This window comes from Callithrix jacchus, chromosome 14 (genome assembly GCF_049354715.1).
Source record: "Callithrix jacchus isolate 240 chromosome 14, calJac240_pri, whole genome shotgun sequence".
NCBI lineage: Eukaryota > Metazoa > Chordata > Mammalia > Primates > Cebidae > Callithrix > Callithrix jacchus.
The window spans coordinates 55,982,613-56,001,606 of record NC_133515.1 but is presented as its reverse complement, the minus strand read 5'-3'; the positions used below and the strand labels follow the sequence as shown (position 1 = coordinate 56,001,606).

The following is an 18,994-nucleotide window of genomic DNA, read 5'->3' as shown; positions in this document are numbered from 1 at the left end:
TATTTTAAGTCAAAGTTGTTTCTACTACTTTACATAAAATGTTAGGTTGTTAATCTAAGCTACCAAGAGTTCTTTAAGTATAAAAGATAGTAGATTGAAATTTTTTCTTTTACAGTATACCATTTGGATAGGAAGGCTATAAGGAAAAAACATTAAAATGGGAAGCAGATATATGTATAAGAAAGGAACGATTATAGAATGGATTGGGCTAAGGTGTGGAAATGATTAATTAAACTTTAAGATGTTTAGGAAGATGTTAGAAACTTGAATGTTGGAACATTAATTGGAGCTGGATACCAACTGTTAAGAATTACCAGATAGAAGATTTGAATGGGAAATGAATATAAGCAGAGAGGAAAAATAACAGCATTTTGTAAATGTGATGTTGATGGGCTAAGAAAAACATTAAAGAAGTAAACAGGAGTAATGACTGTATAGTCAAGGTCTTTTACATCATGTTTAGGAATAAGAATGATGAGTCTGCCCTCAGTAATTAACTTTGTTTTTCTTAAAAAAGTCTTCTAAACATTAAGATTGTATTTACCAACTACTGAAACTATGTCAGAGTGACAAATAGAATCCATTAAACTTGAATGTTTATCAGTAGAGCTGTGTTAAACATAAAACATATAGGCTAGAATCATGAAAAAATGATTAACTGATTATTTAAGTGGATTTGATTTTTTTGTAAACTAAGTTTAATCAGAACCAGTTTTTGTATAAAATAATTTCAAAGTAAGATGATTTTTCTGTCCAATTTCTGTTTTTGTGTTTTTTATTGTCGTTGTTTTGTCCAGTATGCTTATAGATTTTGAAGTAATAGGGAAGAAAAAGCCATCTCGCTGCTGATCCTTGGGTGGTTAACATATGTTATATTTAGGAATTTAGCTAGCATATAAAGTAATGAATTCTTTTTATAGATTGAAACATTAGTATATATGGTATCAATATACAAAGACTGTGACTCATTTTTATTATTGATTTAATTTAAAATTTTCTAATTTTTTTGTTGATTATAGTGGTAACAAATAGTTTGAGGCCATTAGAAATGTCTGATGGAAAAAAATGTGTTTTCTAGGAAGATCTAGTTACATTTTTGGTTAGCTAAAGAAATTTGTCTACAGAAAGGTGAGAAATATCTTTTGAAATAACATGAATCTTTTTAAAAATAAATTTGTCTTTGTAGTCAAAAAGTGGATAGAACGCAAACAACTTGATTATTTAGGAATTCCTCTGTTTTATGGATCTGGTCTGACTGAATTCAAAGGAAGAAGGTAAAATGGAATGATTATAAACAAATATTTCTCTATAACTATTCCTTATGTGGTCTATGAGTTATCTGTTGCCATGTAACAAATTACCCAAAACATATTGGCATATGATCACAAACCTATATTGTCTTAGTTTCTGTGGGCAAGGAGCTTGCAAGTGGCTTATCTGGATGGTTCTAGATCAAGATCTCTAATAAGGGTACAATCAGCTGTCTGTTGGGTTACAGTCATCTCAAGGCTCATCTGGGGAAGTATTTGTTTTCATAGTTACTCATGTGGCTACTGGTAGGCCTAAGATGTGCTTCTTAATTTACTTACATGATTGTTGGCAGGTCTTACTTCCTGATCATGTGGGTCTGTGCATAAGTTACCTGAATGTTATGAAAAATAGCTGGCTTTCTCTAGAGCAAGTAATTGGGGGTGGGAGGGAGAGCATGCAGACAAGTGCATTCAAGAAGGAAGTCAAGAGTTTTTTGTAATCTAATCTTAAAAGGGATATTATTGTTACATCTGCTTTATTCTCTTTGCTAGAAGCTAGTCACTAGATTCATTGGTCCTCGAGAGAATCAAGTTCTATCTCTTGAGGAGAAGCACAACTAATAAGTTACAGCGATATCTTTAAAACTACCAAATATGGCTAGTCCTATATGTAATCTATTAATACTAATTTAAAAAAAGAAAAAAAAGTCTGTCGTTTTAATTTACCCTTTTGTGCCAGAGATTTGTATATACTTTATCTTGTTTTGTCCTTTGAATAGCCCATTAAGATAGGTGATAGTGTTTTTATTTCATAGATGAGAAAATAAGCTCATATGTCAGTACTTTGTTCAAATGGTCTTTAAATGCTTTAAATAAAAACAAAATGAGCGAACAGTAATCTTGAAGTGAAGTAAAGGGCTGCCAATAGGGGACTGAATGGCTGATTGAATCATGGTACATCCATCCATATCACATCAGATGTAGCCCATTAAAGAAGTCAATTAGAGCTATACTAGTTGCCTTAGAAGGATTTTGATGAGATACTACTGAAAAAAAGTAAGATGGAGAAAGTGCATATAATATGATCACATTTTTGTAAAACAAATTCTTAAATGTGTGTGTTTGTGTATGCACACATAGACAGATATAGAATAGGTGCTGATGTGAATATATAAATGAAGGGAAGGAAAGAAGGTATGGAAGTACCAAACAGAACAGAAAAGGAAGAAGTGCACTTAAAAAAAGATATGTTTGTAAATGTATAGAGAAGGTAAATATAATCTTATCAAGAAACAAATACAAAATTCACGTGGCCGGGTGCGGTGTCTCAAGCCTGTAAATCCCAGCACTTAAGGAGACTGAGGCAGGTGGATCACGAAGTTAAGAGATCGAGACCATCCTGGCCAACATGGTGAAACCCCATTTCTACTAAAAATACAAAAATTAGTTGGGTGTGGTGGCCTGCACCTGTAATCCCAGCTACTCAGGAGGCTGAGACAGGAGAATTGCTTGAATCCGGTAGGTGGGGGTTGCAGTGAGCTGAGATTGTGCCGCTGCACTCCAGCCTGGCAGCAGAGCGAGACTCCATCTATGACAAAAACAAAACATTTATGTGTGGACAAAAATTTGTTCAAGACCACATTGCAAGAAGTCATGGAGTCAAAGTAAATTGAATTAAGTACTGTCTAATTTAGAAAGATTTTTTATTATGTAAATATAGCGTGAATGGTTTGGTACAGCATTCTCTTCTAGAAAACCAGCTGCAAAGTAAATAATACTGAGCAGTTTCTGCAAAAGAATAGCAGAATTATGAACGTGCATTCATTCTCTATTTAGATTGTATCATACCTGGTTGTTAGGTTGGGCATACTTTTTCTTGTTTCAAATTAAATAGACAATTTCAAGCATTACTTTCTCAGGATGATCTTTTTTTTGATGCTTCTTTCTTATAGTTACAGATTTATGGTAATGGAAAGACTAGGAATAGATTTACAGAAGATCTCTGACCAGAATGGTACCTTTAAAAAGTCAACTGTCCTGCAATTAGGTATCCGAATGGTAAGAAAAAATTACTTATTTCATTCACATGCTCTGTTTCCAAATTATTTACTTCTTACAGTACAGAAATCTTTTCCTTTTGTTATTAGAGAATGAGGGATTATTGCCCTAGAGACATCAGTTAGGAGTAGAGGCTGTTTTGGTGAAATTGATAACCGTGGGCTCTGTAAGTGACAGAATGTGCTGTGCTGTGTCTGGCACTGCAAACTCAATTAGGTTTTGGTTCTCCAGTCTGATCTTTTTCCTCACAGCTTTCTTTTGCATACCACAACAAGTTTTCATTGCCATTAAGAATAATCTTTCTTTTGTCAGTTATAACAATGCAAATTATGGCAAAATGTATTGTCAGCCATTTTAAACATGAGATGGTATGGGGTGCTATAAAGTTTTTATTATGAGTTTGGGATGGTGGCAATAATTAGTTGTGGCAATGAATAAAATATACTTTACCAAATCAGTAGCAAGGAACTCTTTTTTTTGTTGTTGTTGCCAATCAGTTTGAGCTTATAAGGTTGCTCAGGTTAGCCTTGAACTCATGACCTCGGCTTCGCAAGCGCCACGACCTCCGGCGGGAGCCACTTTGGACCCCGCAAGGAACTCTTAATAGCACCCAGGCATACATTTGTTTATATTACATATTCGTATTGTGATGTTTGTATTTGTTTTGTTTTAAGTCTCATTTTTTCACTTTCAGTAGCATGAAGCCGCTTATGTCAGATTGGGATGCAGCAAATGGAATGCATTAAGTTTCTCATTTATCCATCCTCCAAGCCAGCAAATGTTTATTGAGTACTAAGTGTATGTAACATACAAGGCCGAAGGGCTTTAGAGATGAAGCTAAGGAGTTTTCTGTTACCATATAGAGGAAGAATACCTTTCCTTTTGCTCATGGACATGGCATTTTGTTCTAAGATTCTCAAGACTTGATTTAAAATTATTGTTTAGGTGAGGAATTGCTGAGTGGGCTTCAAGATTGTTTCACTGTAGATTTCTGATTTTATGCTGTGTTTTTCCTCTTTGTGCAGTGCAGTTTGGCTACTGGGCTATCAGGAATTAGGCATGAGCATTTTTGAATCCCAATTTTCTTTTATTGGAACTTCAACTAAAACGCTTGATTTTTGAGGATCATTTTATTCAACTTTTTTTTCCAGGATGAGCCACCAGAAGATGTGATATTTTAGAATAATTGACCATTAATTGTGAAAAACATCACTTTGTCATTGTTAATATGAAAAAACCCAAGTTATTCTATATTCAAAATGTTGAAATTGATCGTGAGTTCTAAACAGATAGCAGTATAACCTTATTTTATCTATTTATTTTCACAGTTGGATATACTGGAATATATACATGAAAATGAGTATGTTCATGGTGATATAAAAGCAGCAAATCTACTTTTGGGTTACAAAAATCCAGATCAGGTAAATACATACTTTTGCTTTTAGTAAAAGTCTTTAAAATATGAAACTGAAACATTCAGAAAACAAATTCCTAACCCAGAAGAGTTTACAAATGAGGGCATAACATGCTGAATGTTATAATTTATCTTACCTGCTTATCTAATTTAATCTTCATACCAAACTAATGAGTAATTAGGATGAGAAACTGAGAGTCAGAGGGTTAAATAATATGTTAATGGGCACATAGTTAAGAAGTGGCTGAGCAGGAATTTGAATTTCTGAGCAAATATAGGTAAACAAAGAACCCCAAAAATCCAGTGGGAGTAGAGGTGGATTTATGCAGAGGTTATAAAAAGCTGTTATATTAGTTTATCATTTCCTACTCTATAACCAATTAGTTTTAAGCAGAGAAGCTTTTCTGTTAAAACTGTGTAATGATGAAAATATTCTGTTTGACTCTCCAATATGGTAGCCATTAGCAATATGTTGCTAAATACTTGAAACATGGTCAGTATATTACCAACTACTGATGAGTGTTTGGAATAACAAGAACTCTCATTTCTTGCTCATGGGAATGCAAAATGACACAGCCACTTTGGAAGACAGTTTGGCAGTTTTTTAGAAAGCTAGACACTCTTAACATATCAAGCAGCAATTGTGCTCCTTAGTATTTACCCAAACGAGTTGAAAACTTGCATCCACCCAAAAACCTGAACATGAATGCTGCATAGTAGGTTTATTTATACTCAACAAAACATTGAAGTAACCAGGATGTCCTTGAGTAGGTGAATGGATAAACTGATACATCCAGGTAATGGAATATTATTTATTGCTAAACAGAAATGAACTTTTGAGCCAAGAGAAAACATGGAAGAAACTTAAATGGATTTAACTATGTGAAAAAAGCCAATCTGAAAAGGCTAGATACTATACAATTTCAACTGTATGACATTCTGGAAAAGAAAAAACCATGGAGACAGTAAAAAGATCAATTTTTTACTATCTCCATAGGTTAGAAGGGAGAGGAAGGATGAATGAGTGAAGCACGGTAGATTTTTAGGGCAGTGAAACTATTCTGCATGATACTATAATGGTGGATACATGTCATCATTTGGTTGTTAAGATCCCCAGAATGGACAAGACCAAGAGTGAACATAACGTAAACGGTGGCTTTTGGATGATAATGATGTGTCAGTGTAGGTTCATCCACTGTAAAAAATGTGCCGGTCTAGTGAAGGATGTTGGTAGTGGACAGGATGGGAACTTACTGTATTTTCCACTCAGTTTTATCTACATTGCTCTAAATTTACCTAAGTCAAACCTAAAACTTCTCTAAAAAATATAGTCTGTTTAAAAAAGCAGATTATATTTTTAAATATTAAAATATTAATATTGAGAACCTGAATTTTTAATTTAACTTAAATTGAAATAACAATATAACCAGTTGACTACTGTATTATCACATGTTTAAGGAGTTAAGTGATTGAGTCTATAAAAAATTAGAAAAACATGTAATCGAATATTTGATCTCTGCATGGGTTAAATAAATTTCTAAATAAAAATACAAGAGAACAAAAATCTCAACTGAAAATATTGACAGCTTTAAGATTTTAAGATGTCTGTATATTTAAACATTTTTCAAAATGAAAGGTGAATGAGAAACTGGGAAATAGATTTATGACAAATATTTGAGAATATCTAGCCACTACTAAAAAAAGTTAATAAGAAAAATGCTAAATATGTTTTTAAAGCAATGATGGAAAGGAATGAAAAAACAGAACAGAAAAGGAATATGACTGTCCTAGAAACAGGAAAAAAGGCCACCTTTGCTAAAAATGAGAAGATAAGGAGACCAAAACATCGAGGCACCCTTTTTAAAGGACGTATCAAATTGAAGAGGCCTAAAATAATAGTCTGATAATATTGAGGCTGATAAAGGTATCAGCACTTTTAGAATCCCCTTGGGAATGTAAATTGAATAGGTATAGGAAAATAAAGTTAGTGGAACAGAAATTTGGCAATATCTGCATACTTTTTAAAGATTAGGTTTTTTGAGATATAATTTACAAACAGTAAATGTTACCTTTTTAAATGTACAGTTTGATATGTTTTGACAGATGTATGTATTATGTAACCATTACTGCTGCCAAGATGTAGAACATTTCTTTCCAAAAGTTCTCTGATTCCCCTTCAGGGTAGTCCCCTTTGCCTGGCATTGCTACCAGCCCCAAGCAATGATTTCCATCCCTTTATTTGTGTATTTTCAAGAATGGTATATAAATGCAATTGTAAGGTATGTACTGTTTTGTGTCTGTCTTCCTTCACTTAACATAATGCTTTTGAGATTTATCTTTGTAGGTCATGAGTAGTTCATTCCTTTTTATTGCTGAGTAATATTTTACTGAAAATTACAGTTTCTGTTCACCTGTTGATGGCTATCTGGGTTGTTTTCAGTTTTTGACAATTATAAATAAAGTTGCTATAAGCTAAGCATTCACATACAGGCTTTGTGGAGACATATGTTTCACTTTCTTTTGAGTAAATAACTAGGAGTAGAATTACTGGGTCATATGAAAGTGTATGTTTAACTTGGAAACTGCCAAGTTGTTTTCTGGAGTGATTGTACCATTATACATTCCCATCAGCAATGTGTGATATTTCATTTGCTCTACCTGGTTTCATTTTTAAACCTAAAGCTCTCTTATTCATTAGAGTTTATTTTAAGTGGTTTTCCAGTTGTTCTAACACTATTTTAAAATATAGCTTTGCTTCAGTAATATTTGTTGCTGCTTTTATCATATATTCCATTTCCTCATGTACTTGGTTTTATTTCTGTACTTTGTTGGATCCCACTGATTTGTCTATTTATATAACAATACAAGGCATAAATACTGATGTGTTAATTTCTGAAGCTTTATAAAATGTATTTTAACATCGGGTTGGACTAGGAGTCCCCTTAGTTGTTCTTTTTCAATGTTACCCTAGCAATTTATACAATATTTTTCTATATTATTTTTCTAGTTTCACATAAGAATAATACTTTTTGGCATTTTCATTGAAATTGTGTTAAGTTTTAAAATTAATTTGGGGAAGACCTTGATGTCTTTATGATGTATAGATGTTCATATAACAAGGAATGTTTTTGTTTTTCATTAATTTTGCATTAGGTCCCTTCTTAGGATTATTTTAAAGCTTTCTTCTTACTAGTTTTGCATATTTCTTATTACATTTATTTCTAAATATTATACCTTTTGTTGATGTTGTCAATGTGGATTTATTATTTCGTATGATTTTTGTTTATTAAAATTTTTATTTTCATGCATTAATTTTATATCCTGTTAATTTATGGAATTATTTTATGGTTTGGAGTAGTTTTGGTAATGGTTCTTTAGAGTTTTCTTAGAAAACTGTCAGATACAAGTAGATACAGTAGTTTTTCCTCTCTTATAATTTTTGTATTTGATTTGTCTTGTCTAATTGCATTGTCTGGTACATCCAGTGCAGTATTAAATAGTAAGAAAGGTGGTAATAATCTTTTACTGTTCCTAATCTTATTGGAAATGCCTGAAATATTACCCCATTAAATGTGATGATGGCTTTAGGACTAAGGTTTGTGTATATGTGTGAGAATATATGTGTGAATATCAGTGTGTGTGTATCTGTTTATAAAGTCAAGAAAGTATCTGTCAACTTCTGTTCTTGAATGTTTTTATTTTTATTGAATTGGTATTGAATTTTTTCACAGTCTTCTTTAGCCTAAATAGAAATAATCATATATTTGTCTCAAATCTTTTCATATGGTATAATATATTGCTATGCTTCTGATATTGAACCAACCTTACTTTTAAGGAATAAATCTCAATTTGTTATGGCATAATATTAGTACAGTGTTGAAGTTCACTAATATTTTGTGAAGTGATTTCATATTGATATTCATGTGATATTGATCCATAGTTTTCTAATTTTGTTCTGTCTTTATCATATTTTGGTACCAACATTATATTTTTTTCATTAAAAGATTTTAGAGGTTTTATTTTCTGTGTTTTAGAACTATTTCTGTTACATTGGAACCATCTGGTCTTTGAATGTGAAAGATTCTTTTGCTTTTCTATGAGGTGGTTATTTGTAATTCTCTACTTTTTTCTATAGAAATTGGTCGTTTAAGTTCTGTATTTCTATTTGAGTGTCTGTTATACTTGTTATACATGTTATCTATTTTTTTGAATTTATTTGCATGGTAGTCTGCATTGTAGTTTCTTATGACTTAAATTTTTGCTGCCTCAATGATTGTTTCTTTCTAGGTATTATAATTTTATTTTGCTTTCTCCATTTTTCTATCCTGGTGAAGGTGGCCTGTAGTAGTCCCTTTTGTTAATTTTTAACAAAGTTCAATTTTTATTTATTGAGATTTTTTCTTTTTTCTGTTTACTACTTTCTGATTTTTCTTTTATTATGTCTTCATATGTACTCTTTTAATTTTACCTTTCTCATCATTTTAGTTCTCCAGTTGGGTGTCCTTTCACAAGAGTTTAAGGCTATGAATTCTCCTCTGCTTACTGTTATCTATGACATCTAATTGATTTTGGTTTATAATGTTTTTGTTTTCTTTATTCTTTTGGAAAGTTTGTATTTTTCTTTCACCAGAAAAGTAGTTCAATAGGAAATTCTTAAATTTTTATGTGGAAGGGCCTTTAAATATTGTTTTTATTAATGCCTAGAATTATCACAATATTATTATGATATTGTTTATAGTAATTTACTCTTTGGAATGCACTGATGCTTTGTGACTTAAAAGTGGATCAGTTTTTGTCAGTCTTCCATGTTTGCTTGAGAAAAATATAGTCTTATTTTCAGAATGTAAAATGCAACAGAAGTTCAAAAGATCTACCTTATTCACTATATTGTTTATGTCATCTATATCTTTAGTTAATTTTTATCAGCCTAAGCTGTTTCATACTGAGTGTTGTTTAAACATCTACTCTTATTAGTATGTTTGTCTCCTTCTTCTCCTGTAGTTGTTTTTTAAAATTATTGCTGTGCTATTAGGTAGACATTTGCTACTATATTTGCTGTGTTTTCATCTTGTTTTATGTGCTTTTTAAAAATCTTCTTTCAAGTTTTTTAGGGGGAGGGGAACTATTTATGAAAGTTTGGGCCGGGCGCGGTGGCTCACGCCTGTAATCCCAGCACTTTGGGAGGCCGAGGTGGGTGGATCGTGAGGTCAAGAGATCGAGACCATCCTGGTCAACATGGTGAAACCCCGTCTCTACTAAAAATACCAAAAAATAATTAGCTGGGCATGGTGGCGTGTGCCTGTAATTCTAGCTACTCGGGAGGCTGAGGCAGGAGAATTGCCTGAACCCAGGAGGCAGAGGTTGCAGTGAGCCGAGATTGTGCCATTGCACTCCATCCTGGGTAACAAGAGTGAAACTCTGTCTCAAAAAAAAAAAAGAAAAAAGAAAGTTTGTAATTTTCTGTTGTAGTACTTACTATAACAACAGTGGTAGTATCACATTTAGTAGAGGAAATGTAGTTCGTCCCCTATACTGGTTTAAATGTAAATTAAAAATTAAAATTAAAAATTAAATTATATAGTCATATACCATATTATGATGTTTTAGTCAACAGTGAACCACATATACAACAGTGGTCCTATAAGATTATAATGGAGCTGGAAAGTTTCTATTGCCTAGTAATATCATAGTCACAGTAATGTCGTAGGGCAACATGTTACTCATGTGTTTGTGGTAATACTGGCATAAACAAACCTGTGCTCTTTGTGTAAAAGTATAGCACATAACAATTATGTACACTATAATACTTGATAATAACTGTGTTACTAGTTTATATATTTATTACACTATACTCTTATTATTTTAGAGTATATTCCTTCTACTTATATAAAAAAAGTTAACTGTAAAACAGCCTCATGCAGGCCCTTCAGAAGGTATTTCAGGAGACTGTTATCATAGGAGAGGACAGCTCCATGCATGTTATTGCCCCTGAAGACCTTCCAGTGGGACAAGAGGTAGAAGACAGTGATTTTGATTATTCTGACTCTGTATAGGTCTAGGCTAATGTGTGTGTGAGCGTTTCTTAGTTTTTAACAAGCAAGTTTAAAAAGCAAGAAAAAAATAAATATAGAAAAAGCGTATAGAATGAGGATATAAAGAAAGAAAGAATTTTTGTACAGCTTTACAAGGTGTGTTTAAAGCTAAGTGTTACTACAAAAGAGTCAAAAAGTTAAGAAAAAGAAGTTTATAAAGTATGGTATGGTAAGCTACGGTTAACTTACTGCAGAAAGAAAAAAATTTTTAAACACATTTAGTGTAGCCTAAGTGTACAGTGTTTTGTAAGTCTACAGTAGCATATAGTAATGTCCTAGGCCTTCACATTTATTTAACACTCACTCACTGAATCAACCAGAGTAACTTCCAGTCCTGCAAGTTCCATTCATGGTAAGTGCCCTATACAGCTATAGCATTTTTAAATCTTTTATAGAGTATTTTAATGTACCTTTTCTATGTTTAGATATATTTAGATACACAAATACTATTGTGTTACAGCTGCCTACAGTATTTACCATAGCAATATGCTATACAGGTTTGTGGCCTAAGAGCAGTAAGTCGTACTGTATAGTCTAGGTGTGTAGAAAGCTATACTATCTGGGTTTGTGTAAGTACACTCTATGATGTTCATACAATGATGAAAATTACCTAACAATACATTTCTTAGAACATATCCCTGTCATTAAGCAATGCATGACTATATTAAAAAACATATACTTACAGAAGCAATACGTCTTTAGAAAAGACAATAGAAATCCATTTTAGCTAAGTTTTTGATCATTTATTTTGTTAGGCATTATGTTGTATTCTTTAAAAATATTATGTTTATAACTATAAATTTGTGCTTCATTGATAGGTAGGTAAATATTATCCTCTTGAACCACCTAACCTAAATGTTTAAGCTCTCTTCGAAACCTTGCTGATTTTGGAATATGATATGGTGTTGAACAATTGGTAACTAGAAAGGTAGCCTTGTGAGTGCTGATCTAGTATTTGGAAAACAAATATATCTTTCTGATTTCCTTACTTATAATGGAATTACCAAAAATGATAGTGGTGTTTTGAGTAATGCCCACTTGCTTGTGTCTCCCAGTGTCACTTGAAGGAAGTTGATGCAGTTTGAAATAACAACTGTTATTTTAGTGGTGCAGATGCTCTCCTCACATCTGGAAAGGTACCTCTTGTTGATCAGAGACATATTCTTTTCATGCAACAGCTTATATGAGCCTTTCTTAATGATTCTGCTCTATACTGAGCTTTTCCTTTTTCTAATTTCCTATAGCTCCTAATGTATATTTTAAGCCTCTGAGCACTCAGGCCTCACTTGCCTTCATGTTGCCTTACATTCTGAACTAGAATGAACTCATTGAGATGTACTTCTTTTATGTTCCTCACATTATATATATATACACATACACACACTGTGAGAAATGCATATATACATATATATGCATTTCTTTCCTATAGCCCTTCAAGAAATACTTTATTGACTGTTTAAGGCATGAAGCCAGTCTTGATGCAATATCTGTCATCTCAGTGCCAGGTATACCTTGATTGCAGCGGTCCTTGCCCCATTATGCTGCATGTGTTTCTGTTCTAAAGCTGCCTACTACGTCAAAGAGGATGGCCCTCGGAGGTAGAGAATAATTCTTCATGTCAACATGTGGAAGTTAGTATACCTGTGGTATTTAAAAATGCTTGTCACGGTGTCTTCTTGATTCCTGGGAATTGTGGTGGACTTAGTCAAGAGACTAGGTTCTAGTTTCAGCACTGCCATTGAGCAGAATTGCAAATGACATAAGCTGTATAGGCTTTGGCTTTCTAGTGTATAAAATATGGGATTTCAACTTTGTGATCTCAAACGTTCCTTCTAGCCCTAAAATTCTGTGATTTTGTGAAAATGTGTTTTCCAGATAAAGCTCGTTGAAGAAGGTAATGTTTCTTACAATGTTTCAAAAGTGTCTTGCCTATTGTTGCACAATTAAGGAAGATGAAAAGTAGAAAAAAAAAATAGTGATATGGAAGAAGGAATTGTAATACCTGACCTGTATCTGGTGACAAAATACTTACTTTCAAAGTTCCTAGAATATTTTTAGGGCAGGGTCATAAGCCTCATTAAAGCTGCTTATTTACTGTTTGCTAGAGGGAATTCTAACACAATTCATTTATCAATCAAGGTTGCTTGTAAAATGGAGTGTGAATGTGTTTGTAAGAATTTTTCATGGAATGTGCACATAATATGGTCAGTATTTAGAAGTAGTGTTTCCTCTGTTGAACATCTATAATATTTAGTTTTATTCACTTATATATATAAACAATATAAAAATTGCTTACTGTAATACCTCTATATTTTATTATTTCCAGAGTAGTGTTGTATATCTTAGCTTAATGATGCTATAATATTATTAGGAGGTATAGCTGGTGAGACTCCTTTGAAGTATTTTGCTATTATGTAGATAGGGTTATAGTATAGATTAACATGCATATTATTCTTGCCTTCCTAGTGAGGTTCTGCTGTATATTTTCAGGCAATAGTTTCTGTGATTTTAATTATTTGGACTTTTAAAATTAATATTTTATGAGTTTTAAATTAATAGGATTATTTTTAAAATATATACTTTCACTGAATTTTTCTTTGTCCCAGTAGAACTGTTTTATGAATATGTTATTTTTGAACTTTAATAATTTGCTACATACCTAGATTTCACAGATCAGTTCTATAAACACTTTTAAGAACTGTTTACTTGTTTTAAAGTAAATTATAGATATCATTATATTTCATCTAAATACTTCAGTGTGTGTACATATCTAAAAACTAAAGACAATTTACTATATTATCAGAATTGTAATTACTACTTTATTTATTTATTTATTTTTGAAATGGAGCTTGGCTCTGCCACCCAGGCTGGAATGCAATGGCGTGATCTCGGCTTACTGCACTCTCCACTTCCTGGGTTCAAGTGATTCTCCTGCCTCAACCTCCCAAGTAGCTGGGACTACAGGTGTACACCACCAACATGCCTGGCTAATTGTTTTGTATTTTTAGTAGAGACAGGGTTTCACCATATCAGCCAGGGTGGTTTCAAACTTGTGACCTTAAGTGATTTGCCCACTTTAGCCTCCCAAAATGCTGGTATTACAAGTGTGAGCCACTGTGCCTGGCCTGTAATTACTACTCTTAACAAACTTCACAGTCATTCCTTAATGTAAGGTGCAGTTTTGTCTTCCATTTTCTTATGTATCCTAAAATATGAGAATATAGAAATACAGATAATTACTCTAATTGTACTCAAACTCTTTTTTCCTTTTTTTGTGACTTTTTTAGTGGACCTCTTTGTGCTACACTTTCTCTTTCTGTAAATCCAGCAGTCTAGATCACGTGATTTCTTTGGTCCCTTTTATTTCTCATGGACTCTGACTCACTGGATAGAACTGGTTGTTAGCTAAAATCTGATTTAGGAAACTACTGGTATAGAAACAAGTGAATGTGGTGTCTTTGATATATATGTACATCTGGAGAGCATGTTTCTTGTCTGATAAATAGGAAAACAGTTATTGTGTTTATTTCAACTTATATTTCCAGAAGCTGGTATGGAGCATGGAATGTAATCAGCACTCAGTAAATAAGTGATGAGGGCACAATGAGAAATTTAAAAGATTAATGCATAAATGAATTTATTAATTAGTTAATCACTGTTCAGGAGTAATGGGTCAAGCCAAACAAGTAGAGCTAGATATAGTGTATATAGCCAGGTACAGTAACGAAATCATTTGTAGATTTCTTAAATTCCCATTGCAGAAGATCAGGCAAGTGTGTCAAAAGATCTTTACTATTTAATAGAGCCATTATGACTATTTCCTTGCAGGAAACTCTATCAGCACATTCACATAGAGAAACTGACCCTGGGAACTGCTGTGAGTTGAATTGTACCTTCTCAAAAGCTTTCAAAGCATTATAAGGAAAAAGCCCTCATATATTAATATTAACCCTGAATGTAAATGGATTAAATGCTCCAATTAAAATATAAAGATTGCCAGAATGGATTTTTGCAAAAAAATGAACCAACTATATACTGGTTACAAGAAACTCACCTTGCTAGTAAAGACACTTATAGACAGAAGGTCAAGGGCTTGAAAAAGATATTCCCTGCAAGCAGAAACCAAAAGCAAGCAGGAGTAGCCATGCTTATATCAGATAAAACAGGCTTTAAATCAAAAAGAGTTAAAAAAAAAAAAAAAGACAAAGGAGGTTATATGATATAATGATAAAACCATCAATTCAACAAGAGGATATAGCAGTCCTAAATATACATGCCCCCAACTCAGGAGCAGCCAGATTCATAAAACAAATACTACAAGACCTAAAGAAAGAGATAGCAATACAGTAATAATGGGGGACTTCAACACCCCACTCACAGCACTAAACAGTTCATTGAGACAGAAAATCAGCAAGGAAACTCTAGACTTAAATTGAACTTCAGATCAAATGGATGAGACAGTTATTTGTAGAACATTCTATCCATCTGCAGAATATACATTTTACTCATCAACACAGGAAATGTTCTCCAAGATAGACTATATGTTAGGCTTCAAAACTAGCCTCAATAAATTTTAAAAAATCAAAATCATATCAAGTATCCTCTAAGACCACAGTAGAATAAAACTAGAAATTAATAACAAGAGTAATTCTTGAAACTATATGAATACATGGAAATTAAATGACACATTCCTCACTGATCTTTGGATCAATGATGAAATTCAGATAAAAATTTAAAAATTTTTCCAAATGAATGAAAATGGAGACAACATACCAAAGCCTTTGGGATACAGGAAAAAGTACTGCTAAGAGGGAAGTTTATATTTTTAAATGTGTACTTCAGAAAAAGAAATCCCAAATTAACAACCAAGCATCCAATCTCAAGAAACTAGAAAAACAACAACAAACCATACCTAAAGCTAGCTTAAGAAAATAAATAGCAAAGATCAGAGCAGGACTAAGTGAAATTGAGACCAAAAAAAAAAAAAAATGGACAAAGGATCAACAAAATGACAAGTTTGTTCTTTAAACAGAGAAACTAAATTGGTAAACTACTAGCTAGACTAAGCAAGAAAAGAGAAGATCCAAATACACATAATCAGAAATTAAAAAGGAGACATTAACAGTTACTACCACAGAAATGCAAGAGATCATCAGAGACTTCTATGAACAACTATATGCTTACAAACTAGAAGACCTAGAGGAAATGGATACAGTCCTAGAAACATACAGCCTCCCAAGGTGGAATCAAGAAGAAATAAGAATCCTGAACAGACCAATAACAAAGTAGTGAGATAGGACTGGTAATAAAAAATCTTCCAACAAACAAAAAAACCCATAACCAGATGAATTCATAGCCAAATTCTACCAAAAGTGCAAAGAAAAACTAATACCAATCCTACTGAAACTGTTTCAAAAAATTGAGGAAGAGGGAATCCTCCCTCGTTCATTCCGTAAAGCCAGTATGAGCCTTATGCCAAAGCTAAACAAGAACAACAGCAACAACAAAAAAAAACTTTAGTTCAGTATCTCTGATGACCATAAATGCAAAATCCTCAACAAAATACTAGCAAACCAAATCCCACAGCACATTAAAAACAATACACCATGATCAAGTAGGTTTCATTCCAGAGACGCAAGAATGGATCAACATAGGCAAATCAATAAATGTGATTCATCACATGAGCAGAATTAAAAACAAAAGCCATATGATTATTTATATGTGCAGAAAAAAGCATTTGATAAAATTCAGTATCTCTTCATGATAGAAACCCTCAATAAACTAGGCATAGAAGGAACATAACTCAAAATAACAAAGGCCATATAAGCCAAAATTACACTAAATGGGGGAAAGTTGAAAGCAATCTCCCTACAAACTGGAATAAGACAAGAATGCCTACTTTTACCACTCCTGTTTATCATAGTAGTGGATATCCTAGCTAGAGAAATCAGGTGAGAGAAAGAAACTAAATATATCCAAATTTCAAAAGAAGTCAAATTATCTCTATTTGCCAACAGTATGATCTTATATTTAGAAAACCCTAAAAACTCTTCCAAAAAACTCTTAGATTTGATAAATGAATTTAGTGAAGTTTGAGGATGTAAAATCAATGTGCAAAAATCAGTAGCACTTCCATACACCAGTAACAATGAAACTAAAAACCAAATCAAGAAGGCAGTTTTATTTACATTAAGTATAAAAATGAAATAAAATTCCTAAGAATAACCAATAAAGTGAAAGATATCTACAAGGTAACTACTAAACAGTGATGAAAGAAATTGTAGATGACACAAACAAATGGAAAAACATTCCATGCTTTATATCAGAAGAGTTGTTAAAATGAGCACAGTGCCCAAAACAATCTACACATTCAGTGCAATATCTATCAAAATACACACATCATTTTTTTCACAGAATTAGGCAAAAATCAGTCTGAAATTCACATAGAGCTAAAAAGGGGGCCTGAGTAGCCAAAGCAGTCTTAAGCCCAAAGAACAAAGCTGGAGGCATCACATTTATACTACAAATTATACTACAAGGCTATAATAACCAAAACAGCATGGTTCTGGTATAAAAATAGACACTAGATCAGTGGAACAGAATAGAGAACCCAGAAGTAAAGCCACATATCTACAGCCAAGTAATCACTGATAGAGTCAACAAAAGTATACACTGGGGAAAGGATACTCTGTTCAATAAACTGTGGTGGGAAAATTGGATTGTCATTTGCAGAATAATGAAAATGGACCCCTGTCTCTCACCATATACAAAAATCAACTCAAGATGGATTAAAGACCTAAATGTATGACCTGACGCTATTAAAAAATACTAGAAGTAAAAGAAGAAAAAGCTCTTCTGGACATTGTTCTAGGCAAAGAATTAATGACTAAGATCTGAAAAGCTTAAGCAACAAAAATAGGCAAGTGAGACTTAAACGGAAAAGCCTCTGCACAGCAAAAGAAACAACCGAGTGAACCGACCAACTGCAGAATGGAAGAAAATATTTGCAAATGATGCATATGACAAAGGATAATATCCAGAATCTATAAGGAACTTGACAAGCAATAAAATAACCCTAATAAAAAGTGGGCAAAAGACATGAACAGATATCATTTAAAATAAGACATACAAATAGCCAGTAAGTATATGAAAAAAATGCTCAACATCACTAATCATCAGAGAAATGCAAATTAAGACCACAATGAGATATCATCTTATACCAGTAAGAGTAGCTATTTTGAAAAAGACAAAAAATAACATGAACATGTTAGCGGGGATGCAGAGATAAGGGATTGCTTATACACTGTTGATAGGAATATAAATTAGCACAACCTCTGTGGAAAATAGTATGGAAATGTCTCAAATAACTAAAAATAGAACTACCATTCACAACGGCAGTCCCACTACTGGATATCTACCAAAAGGAGCAGATATCATTGTATCAAAAAGATACCTGCACTCGTATGTTTATTGCAGCACTATTCACAATAGTGAATTATGGAATATGGAATTAACCTTAGTGTCCATCAGTGGATGATTGGATAAAAAAAGTGTACATGTACTATGGAATACTATTCAGCCATAAAAAGAATCAAATCCTGTCATTGCAGCAACATGGATGGAACTGGATACTATTATGTTAGGTGAAGCAACTTAGAAACATAGTCAAATACAAAATAATATTACATATGGACATGAAGTGTGGAATACTAGTCAGTAATTAGAGATTTGGGAGGACAGAGAGGAGGGATGAGAAATTACTTCTTGGGTACATGTATGACTTGTTTCCTTATAAAAAGGGGGGAAATTTGAACATGGAGACAGACATGCATGGGGGGAAGACAATGGGAAGAGATGGGGAAAGTACATCTATAAGCCAAGAAGTGCCTGAGATACCAGAACCTAGGAGAGAGGCATGGAAAAGATTATTCCTCACAGCCTTCTAAAGGAACCAACCCTGATGACACCTTGATTCCAAACCTAGACTTCAGAACTATGTGGCAATACAGTTTCATTGTTTAAGCCACCAGGTTGTGATGCCTTGTTACAGCATCCTTGCAAAATTAATAGAGGAACATAGAAGTCTTTGGCTGGAAGTTGATATAATAAAACTTCCAAGTAATTTTAATATAAATCTCAGGATAGTATTCTGTTCCATGTAAGTTGCCCACACACTAGCA

The 18,994-nt window shown here is 33.0% G+C and overlaps 1 protein-coding gene across 7 annotated transcripts in view; it reads left to right on the top strand.

Moving 5' to 3' along the window:
* VRK2 (VRK serine/threonine kinase 2) overlaps positions 1 to 18,994 on the top strand; it is a 103,990-nt gene that overhangs the window by 36,479 nt on the left and 48,517 nt on the right. For all 7 annotated transcript variants that reach the window (XM_035272514.3, XM_078349290.1, XM_002757737.7 and 4 more), the window contains exons 5-7: positions 1,187 to 1,274; positions 3,203 to 3,308; positions 4,637 to 4,729. In XM_035272514.3, the coding sequence (XP_035128405.3) occupies positions 1,187 to 1,274; positions 3,203 to 3,308; positions 4,637 to 4,729 (287 nt within the window). The remainder of the gene's footprint in view (positions 1 to 1,186; positions 1,275 to 3,202; positions 3,309 to 4,636; positions 4,730 to 18,994) is intronic.